At 41.5% G+C, this 10,205-nt stretch overlaps 1 protein-coding gene across 1 annotated transcript in view; it reads left to right on the top strand.

Moving 5' to 3' along the window:
* The first annotated feature begins 4,147 nt into the window (after positions 1-4,147).
* Positions 4,148-10,205, top strand: part of ATP6V0D2 (ATPase H+ transporting V0 subunit d2) — a 21,794-nt gene continuing 15,736 nt past the window's right edge. The window contains exons 1-2 of the mRNA XM_068158526.1: positions 4,148-4,380; positions 9,953-10,124. Coding sequence (XP_068014627.1) covers positions 4,251-4,380; positions 9,953-10,124 — 302 coding nt within the window. The 5' untranslated portion in view covers positions 4,148-4,250. The remainder of the gene's footprint in view (positions 4,381-9,952; positions 10,125-10,205) is intronic.

Below are 10,205 nucleotides of genomic sequence, written 5' to 3'. Positions count from 1 at the left end.
TTTTGCAGTTTAGGCTGGATGTTGGGAAGAAATTATCCACAGAAAGAGTGACTTGCCATCGGAATGGGCTGCCCAGGCTGGTGGTGGAGTCACCATCCCTGGAAGTGTTTAAAATACGACTGGAGAAGCCACTTAGTGCCATGGTTTAGTTGATTAGATGGTGTCGAGGGATAGGTTGGACTTGATGATCTCAAAGGTCTTTGCCAACCTGCTTAATTCTGTGATTCTGAGAAAACAAATTAAAAAGCCCACAACTTGTTCCACGCTTCTTTTCGAACTTGTTATTTATGTCTTTCTTCATGCGGAGGTGAAAAAAAAGACCTGGAGAAAGGTTGCTTACAGCAGTGTTAGGATGCCCTCTTGTGGTTAAACCATGCATTTAGTTTCACGGTCTCAACCTTTCAGTATTGAAGGTTCAATTCTGCTCGTAGATCTGAGCAGTCTTGCCTTGCTAATTCTGCTTAACCTGAATTAACTTTTTTTTTCGGCCAAATAACTCACTGACAAAAGCATGCTTAAAGAAAAACTAAATCTCAGCCTTTGCACTACACAAACTTAGCAGGTGAGGGTACAGTGTTTTCTCACATGTCAATACAAGTCAATTCACAGCTCTATGTAAATAAATTCATTAATATAAAGAACTACATATTTGTCACAAAAAGTTACCCACCACAAAATGTTAAAGAAATAGTATGGTCCTAGCCATTTATTTAAAGAAATTAGAGCAATAGATATTGATAGATTACAACAACATATAGAACACACATGTTTTGATGTAAAACATTAGTGTGTCAGCTAATTATATGTATTACTTGCTTTTTAAAGTTGACTCATCAAATTTCCTTGCCACAAAAATCAGAGAACTGAGCACAGATTTGATGTTGGAGAGAGACTATTAACCTGGATCATCTCATCTGACACATCATCCCTTCATAGAAAAACTACTCAAGACTTTAGCCTGATTTTGCAATTCCCTGAAAGTGTTCAAAAAATCATCCAGATTTCATGATACAACTTTTCTGAGTGATTATATTTCAAGTGATGGCCCAACAGTATTTGTGTATCTTGTGGTAGCACTGGAGGATGACCAGTGGTGGTATTTGCACCTGCCAGGTGGTATTCATATGACCTCGCACCTTACTAAATTTAGGATCTATTGCAAAGCCATTTTTGCACTGGCTTTGCTGTCTGAAGTTTTGGAAGCTCATCAGCATCATAACCTTGGACTCTCACCAGCTGGCTGTGTGCCACGTGCTGATATGCTATGATTGCAGCTGGAGAAGGCCTGCTTGTTTATGTAACACAAACTTTAGAGGTATGTGGGTGAAAACCAAACATTGCTCATAGTGTACACAGTAAATAGTCCCTTCCATTATTGCCCCTCCTCATTCCTTTTCCTTGAAGAAAAAAAAATAAAAACTAGGATAGGATAGGATAGGATAGGATAGGATAGGATAGGATAGGATAGGATAGGATAGGATAGGATAGGATAGAATAGAATAATAAACCAGGTTGGAAGAGACCTTCAAGATCATCGTGTCCAACCTATCATCCAACACCACCTAATCAACTAAACCATGCAACCAAGCACCCTATCAAGTCTCCTCCTGAACATCTCCAGTGATGGTGACTCCGCCACCTCCTCGGGCAGCCCATTCCAATGGGCAATCAGGTAGAGATAGGACTAGGGGGAATGGAATGAAGCTGGAGGTGGGGAGATTCAGGCTAGATGTGAGGAGGAGGTTCTTCACCATGAGAGTGGTGAAATCCTGGAATGGGTTGTCCAGGGAGGTGGTTGGGGTGCCGTCCCTGGAGGTGTTTAAGACCAGGCTGGACGAGGCTCTGGCCAGCCTGATCTAGTGTGGGGTGTCCCTGCCCATGGCAGGGGGGTTGGAACTAGATGATCCTTGTGGTCCCTTCCAACCCTGACTGATACTATGATACTATGATACTATACAATCACTCTCTCTGTGTAAAAATTCCTCCTAACCTCCAGCCTAAACCTCCCCTGGCGCAGCCTGGGACTGTGTCCTCTTGTTCTGGTGCTGGTTGCCTGGGAGAAGAGACCAATGCCTGGGAGAAGAGACCAAAAGAGACCAAGAGTCTGCTGAGTGAAGTACACTAGAACAATGATGATGACCACAACAACAACAATAAAAAGTAGATTTAAGTAAAAATGTGGTTATCTTTATATGTGAATCAGGAGACACTGAGAGTGGTTATGTATTGAATAAAACCTCCCTGGCTTTTGAAACATCATCAACAAACTTCTGACAGCTTCTTACGTTAGGAGGTTTTGCACACTGGTGGCATGAAGACTTGGGAGAGAAAATCAAATTGTGTGGGAGGGATCTGGTTTATTTCTGTTGCCTAAGAGGCCTAATTTTGCTCACTTTTCTTTAGCTGGGTTAACTTTGCAATGCTTGGAACTGACCGATTTAGAATTGTAAGCCTAATTTGCAAGGAGCAGACGTCAATACTCTAGGCACCGGCTAAACTCTCAGCTAATTATAGTTTGCATATCTGAACACGTGATTGTTTTAGATGTTTAAAGGCTGCCATTATTTCCCCTGCACCCAGTTACAGGCATGGTCATAACCAAACTGAGAAACTTCTAATGAACTTCCAAGGTACAGTAGTATTACTGCCCTGGCTCAACCTGGCCTGCCAGGTGGCTCATGGCCACTTCTTGCCCATTGCAGGCTCCTGGCCAGCCATCCAAGAAGCCAGCTAGCTAGTGACCTTGACAGAGGAGGTAATGGGTGACTGCTTGTCCATCAAAAACCCAGGCATCTGTCTTACGGTGTGGCCTGCACCGCCTCACTGTGCCAGGAGCAAAGTGGTGTAGACAGGAATCACCTGGTGAGTACCAAGCTGTCATTAGTCTCTCAGCTCCCAGCATGAAGGAGAAAGTCTGACAGCCATGGTCTTGTTCCTGTGGCTGTGAACTCACAGCTTTCTCTGCAGCCATATTTCAGCACAAGGGATCAATGGAAAAGCCAGGCCACGTGTCTTCAGACAACACAATGCACCAGACGTGCCCGAAGCCCTGAAAACTGAGTCTAAGTGTTGAGATGCAGAAGGCAGACAGCTGTTGTAGATTCTGTCGCTGGTGTTAACCTGCCAACCACACAACAGCCTTCAGACACCTCATTGAAACATTCCTGAGCTCTGGTTAGCTCCATATCTCTATATCACCTAGAGTGCAATGAGACTTTCCCTTCCAGCAAAGCCTGCTGACGTGTTGCATATGATAGTGAATGTACAGAGAAAAAGGACTTCTTGTGTGGATTCCAGAAGCATAGCCACTTTGAACTGTCAGCTCTGGGGCACCTAAGTCTGAAACAAAGCAGATTTCACAATTCAGTATAAAAGTCACTAGCAGATTTAGCAGTTTTGACTTTAAATTGAATCATAATCAGGAAGCCTACAAAAGGCTCTATATTTGCATTTCTGAAAGCAAGATTCCTATTTTTATAATCTTTATTTTGTAAGAGGAAAAAATCTGAGTCATTTCCACATCTTAATGTACATAACCACAGTATTTTGATTGGAACTTGGACAAACTACAGTTTTGAAGTAAGTTCTGCATGCTTACTTTAAAAGCTAATGAAAATTGAGCCTTTCAAGGATCTTTCGTCTATGGGCATGATCTAACATTCACTGTAATTACTGGAAGGATCTTCGTGTTCATATACAGATTCATGGTGAGAGATGAGCAGCAGAACATTTCTAGCTATCAAATATGTTAAGAAACAAAAGGTATACAGAGACACCAAAAATTATTTAAGTTCCTTGACTAGGCTGTGTTCTACCATTTTAGTGCATAAATATTTTTTTCAATGGGTATTGAGAAATAACTTCCTGTTTATGAAACATTTAAGAAATGGAAGAATGCTATCAGGCTTTGCAATATGCTTTCTCATTCTCCAATCAGTACAGGGCATTCTTGTAAGCAATGTTTAAATCTTGTGTTTCCTTTCTGGCTTCTCTTTCTACAGTAACAGGTTCATTTTCTGGCTCTGACAGGAGTGAGTTGGATTTGCTGGCTGGCTATTGTGTAAGCATCAACTATATTGGAGCCACCCTAGGAGCAAGAAACAGGAAGAAACCAGTTGATAAAATACAATCATAGGCTGGCAGGAAATCAGTGACTATTTGTCACTTCTTCCAAAGAGGAGAAAAACAGTCGGTGGCAAATATTCAGTATCACCAAGTATCCAGCAGAAAGATTAGATCTCTTTTTCTCCATGCCAGGATACTCAGAGTTCTACTTCAATGTGGACCATGGCTACCTGGAGGGTCTGGTCCGAGGGTTCAAAGCTGGGATCTTGACAAGCTCGGACTATGTCAATTTAGCACAGTGTGAGACACTAGAAGGTAAGTCTGATGGTTTGTTTTATTTATGAAGAAATAGTGATGTTTAGACCTTTGAAGGATGGAAGGTAGAAGACTGAACTGTTGAGAGCTTATCTTAAAAAGCAGAGATAACTCTGATGCCCTTTGAAGAATTGTTCTCACATTTAAGTTAATAGCTTTCCACAGAAATTACCTTAGGGTTGTACAGACTGTCATTTGCAAAGTAATGCTGATGGTAGGATTTTCTAGTTACTGATAAGGCTTGGGAATCTTATCCATAGAGTTCCTATGGAAATTGGTAATCTTCTCACAGGTTTTAACCAAGCTATAGAACTGTTCAAGCACAGATGAAATGTTTCATCACCTTTTCAGCTGGATAAAACAGTTCCCAAAGACTTACTTAAAGCTTACCATTTAGCTCCAGGTTTGACTATAAAAGATATAATTTTAGTGCTCTATTACTTCATGAGTTTTACAGCAGTGGGGGACATTCTATGTACAAGGAAGAGAAAACTAGACCTCACAGAGATAAAACTGAACAATTCTGAAGCCTAAGGGGGAAAAAAGAAAGAAAGGGAAAAAAGCAACACCCCTCCCCACACACACACCCACCCCCAATAATGAAGTAATCCACAAGCTTTGTTCAAGGTGACTTTGCCACAGTAATAAAGAGAAAACACACTAGTTTCCAAAACACTTCTCTGTGGCCAAGACTGGTCACAGCCTGATGAAGACAGACTTGTACAAAGAATCATATGACATGCCTCCAGACACTTGGCAGGAAAAAATGAAGCAGAAAAAAATAATCACCTGTCTAAGGGAACATAAAGTTTCTCCCTTTGACTCTCAAATAGAAGTTATGATTATACACTGAAGCAATTTCTATAATATACAGTATATTAGCTTAATTTGGAAAATGAAGAAGGAGAAATAATAAGATCACTTTGTTGTAAGTATTGGTTGCTTTGTGTGTGCAGTAATGGTTTGGGGAAAATGAGAAGTACGGAACCTAATGACTCCCATTACAATGGACTTTAGAGACTGTCTAAACTAGTAATATAACAACAACATATATCTGAGGAGGTTGCTTGCCTTTCATCTTGCAGATTGAAACAACTACCTTTAAACAGATACATGTAAGTGTTCACTTGTTAGAAGGTTAAAGATCCTTTCACAGTTAAAGAAGTGATTGTCAGTACGGTCAGTGGGATCTAGGGACTGTTGAACTGGACCAAGTGCATATACCCAATTCAGCTGATAAGATGGAGAGCTGTATGAGGTATCAGGTTGGACTCAATGATTTAGAGGTCTCTTCCAACCTTGGTGATACTATGATGAGCTCTCCATTTCATACAAGGGCAATTGAGACACACAGGATGCATGTCTACACTCACTCTGAGAATCAAAACCTATTCTTTATGTCAGCTGGACAAAAATCAACAGTTTTGTAGCCTATTTTGGGTGTATTTCCAGAAACACAGAATCCCACAGAATCACCAAGGTTGGAACAGACCTCAAAGATATTTGTACCAGCAGTTGTGATCTCTGCAGCTTAGACTCTTCAGATAGTCTCTTTGTATTTTATTTGTTTACATCAAAAAGCTTTAGAAAAAGCTGTCAGAGCCTCAAGCAACTACAAAAGCCACAAAAGGTAGAATAGTGAAATCTTGCACTTACACCACCCTTCGTTGTGGAGGACGTAAGTAAATGATGTTGTCATCAAAGGCTCCATGAAGGAAAAAACCCAAAACCCCTCAAAACCCCCACCAACAAACCACAACAGTAAAATCCTGGTGACTTATGAATAGGACAAAAAAAAATATACAGGTTTAAATATTTCTAGAAATATGGAAGAAAAAAAGGATTTCCCTCAGGCTTCCCAGAAAAATACGTGCTCATGCCAGGAAGAGTTAAGAAAAACTATCTAAATGTTAAGTCATGCTACAAGAAATTTAGTTTCCAACAGGAAGCACTCTGCAAACATTTCTGAGATGTACAAACCTTGAACATTGTTAAGAGCATGCAACAGACAGAACACAACAGAGAGAGAAAATACTTTTCTAAGTAAGATTTACAGTAGAAAGAGCAACGATTTTCCCTTTTATTTTTGAACCTTTTTTTTCTAATGCTCACTCAATTTCAGCAAAGAAATTATCTCAGCAACAGAAGCAGCAGCTTCCACCAACCCATTCACAAGAATATCTCTGCTACCCACTATGACTTCCCTTTTTTCTCTCTTTAGCTCCATCTTTCTAACCACAACAACCCCATGCAGAGCTACAGGCTGGGGTCAGAGTGGCTGGAGAGCAGCCAGGCAGAGAGGGACCTGGGGGTACTGGTCGATGGTAGGCGGAACATGAGCCTGCAGTGTGCCCAGGCAGCCAAGAGGGCCAATGGCATCCTGGCCTGCATTAAAAACAGTGTGGCCAGCAGGAGCAGGGAGGTTATTGTGGCCCTGTACACTGCACTGGTTAGGCCACACCTCGAGTACTGTGTCCAGTTCTGGGCTCCTCAGTTTAGGAAGGAGGTTGACTTGCTGGAACGAGTCCAGAGAAGGGCAATGAAGTTGGTGAGGGGTTTGGAACACAGCCCTATGAGGAGAGGCTGAGGGAGCTGGGATTGCTCAGCCTGGAGAAGAGAAGACTCAGGGGTGACCTTATCACTCTCTACAACTACCTGAAGGGGGGTTGTAGACATGTGGATGTTGGTCTCTTCTCCCAGGCAGCCAGTACCAGAACAGGAGGACACAGTCTCAGGCTGTGCCAGGGGAGGTTCAGGCTGGAGGTTAGGAGGAAGTTTTATACAGAGAGAGTGATTGCCCATTGGAATGGGCTGCCCGGGGAGGTGGTGGAGTCACCATCATTGGAGGTGTTCAGGAGGAGACTTGATGGGGTGCTTGGTGCCATGGGTTAGCTGTTTGGGTGGGTTGGATTGGTTGATGGGTTGGACACGATGATCTTGAAGATCTCTTCCAACCTGGTTTGGTTTATTCTAAATAAAGGTTATTCTAAATAAAGGTTTATTCTCCACTGTAACTTTTCCCACTGCTTTTAGACAGCTAACAGATTTCCACTAGTTATCAACCACATACATTATTTGTAATAAAAATATGAGAAGTACTGGATTTGTACAGGAGGCTAAATACACTTATTTCTCTGCATGTACAGGATGCTGTAATACTGAACTTGCACCATGAGTGTACAGTGCACTAAAAACACAGACCCTTATCTCAAAACAACAAACAAATGGAGCTTCAGGCATACCTTGTATTTTGTTTCCAATTAAAGGATCCAGCACATGGATTTGTGTTGTATTGCTACTGTGCTTGTCTAACAGTGCCTTCAGCTCATGTCTTCCTATTAAAAGGTAATAAATTTACCCCATTCTACACTCTGGCAGAGCACCACACCACAGAAAGTAGCCTAAGTTGAAAATATTATAAATATGCTAAAACAAACAAGTGAAACAGAATCAAAACCATTACAAGTAACCCATAAATAGAACCAAAAAGGCCTTTTAATTTCAAAGTGGTTTTGATATCTCTAGAGGGGAAACCATAATGCCAGTACAGAAGAACCACAAGAAAAACTGCAGGTTAATGCTTTACATCTGCTTGATAATTACAGAGTGAGCATAAGAGTGAGAGGGAAAGGAAAAAGTGATGCTGCTAACTGATTTATGATACCACTGTGTCATCTCAATTTAGGGTCACACAGAGAGAAGAGACTTCCAGCCTTACCCAAACATCCATTTGGGCTTGTTTGAGTTATAATTTCCATAGAGCTATCTTGTGGGCTGCAACACTGGCTGAAAACTGCAACATGGAATGCTGCTAGTTTGGCCCCATGTCATCAACTGTTTCAGGGGAATGGGATCCCCAGAGGAACTCTGCCAACAGTCTTTGAAGTAGAATGTGGGGTGGGCATTGTTATATTTGGTGTTTTATTCTTTCCTTGCTTCCTTATATGATGGAAAAACAAATGGTCTCAAGAAGGCAGACTAGATTGCAGAAGAACAAGCACTTCAGGTATGCTCCCACTAACATCACTGAAATAGGTTTGCTTAACATGCCAGATCCCAGGCATGCCAGCATACGATGGCTGAAACAGTCTAAATGAATATGAAGTAGCTGGCTATCAAAGTGAGGAGTTTACCAAGATGCCACGTGTTCAGGTTCTTCCAATACTGTATCCTGGGCTGAAACAAAAGAAGTATGGCCAGTAGGTTAAGGCAGGGGGTTATGACCCTCTGCTCTGGTGAGACCCCAGGTGGAGTGCTGTGTCTAGCTCTGGAGTCCTCTGTACAATAAAGATGTGAACCTGTTGGTGCAAGTCCAAACTAGCAACCTCTCCTATGAGGAGAGGCTGAGAGAGTTGGGGTTGTTCAGCCGTGAGAAAGATCTAGGGAGACCTTATAGTGGCCTTAGAATACTTAAAGGAGGGCCTTATAAAAAAGATGGGACAAACTTTTATCAGGGCCTTTTCCAATAGGACAAGGGGTAATGATTTTAACTTAAAAGAATTCAATCTAGCTATAGAAAGAAAATTTTTACAGTGAGGGTGGTGAAACACAGGCACAGGTCACTCAGAGAGACTGGAAGGCATTCAAGGTCAGGTTGGACGGGGCTCCAAGCAATCTGATCTAGCTGAAGATGCCCCTGCTCATTGGAGAGGGGTTAGGTGACTAGATGACCTTTAAAGGTCCCTTCCAACCCAACCCAGTCTATGATGCTGCAATTGCTAAAATGAGCTCAAGTGGCAGCCAAACTGCACGGAAACTGAGGATCATCTGTGTCAGAAAGAGCTCTAGATGCAGGAGTTTGAATTCACAGTGCATTGAGTCTCACTCTAGGCATCCTGATTACATACTAAGAAAGTACAGGCATGAGGAAAGAGTAATTACTGTACTTACAAATACACACCTCGCTAACTGTGTATTAACTTCCCTTACAGGTACACTCTTGTTTCAGTCAGATTTTATCTGGAAATCTAATCCAATGGCCAAACCACATAAAAAATTACTCCAATCTATAATTTACTGTAATTTTAATTACAGCTCTTGAACACAATTATGCAGCATAGCAGGGGCTTTTCTAAAGGAAATGTTAAACTGCTTTGAACATAAGAGCTGATTTGGATTCCTACTTTTGCCGCCTGGTGGAGAATGGTTAGCAGAGGGAATCTGTCAAATTAATCTGTGATATTATGAAAGCTTCTTTCAACTTTGTTGTCTAATCAACTCATTTTCTTCAGCTACCACGGCTGGAGCTCAGACAGAATATGTCATGATAACCCAACTTCCTGGAACAGCTTCTTAGGATCTGGTAGTTGCAGCCATAAATCAAAGCCAAACCAGAAATGCTAAGATCGTAACTCTACCCTTTCAAGTGCTCCACTGAAGAAGCCATGTGGAGCCCAGAGTTTGAGCCAGGGAAAATGTGTTGTCTCCTCTTCTTCAGGCAGCCTGATAACATAAGATTATAGTCTTACCAGAGATTTTAAATGTTTAATATGAAAATTTAAGATATTAACACAGATGGTTTGTAGACAATGTGATTGTTTATTCTCATACCCTTCCTTGAATCTAATTCCAGATCTGAAGCTGCATCTACAGACTACAGACTATGGCAACTTCTTGGCTAATGAAACTGGCCCTCTCACTATTTCCACCATTGATGATAAACTGAAAGCAAAACTACTCACAGAATTTCATTACTTTAGAAACCACGCTTTTGAGCCACTCGCCACTTTCCTGAACTTTATCACGTAAGTAAAGTCAGCCCAGTGAGAAGTTAAAGCAGTGGAACTCTATTGTACTCAAATTTCTATTAAGTTTCTAAAATAGCA

This window comes from Melanerpes formicivorus, unplaced genomic scaffold, assembly GCF_026170545.1.
Source record: "Melanerpes formicivorus ecotype bairdi unplaced genomic scaffold, bMelFor1.0.p_v2 SCAF_40, whole genome shotgun sequence".
Lineage (NCBI taxonomy): Eukaryota > Metazoa > Chordata > Aves > Piciformes > Picidae > Melanerpes > Melanerpes formicivorus.
Note: the sequence above shows the minus strand (reverse complement) of the source record. Positions and strands in the feature narration are given on the sequence as shown.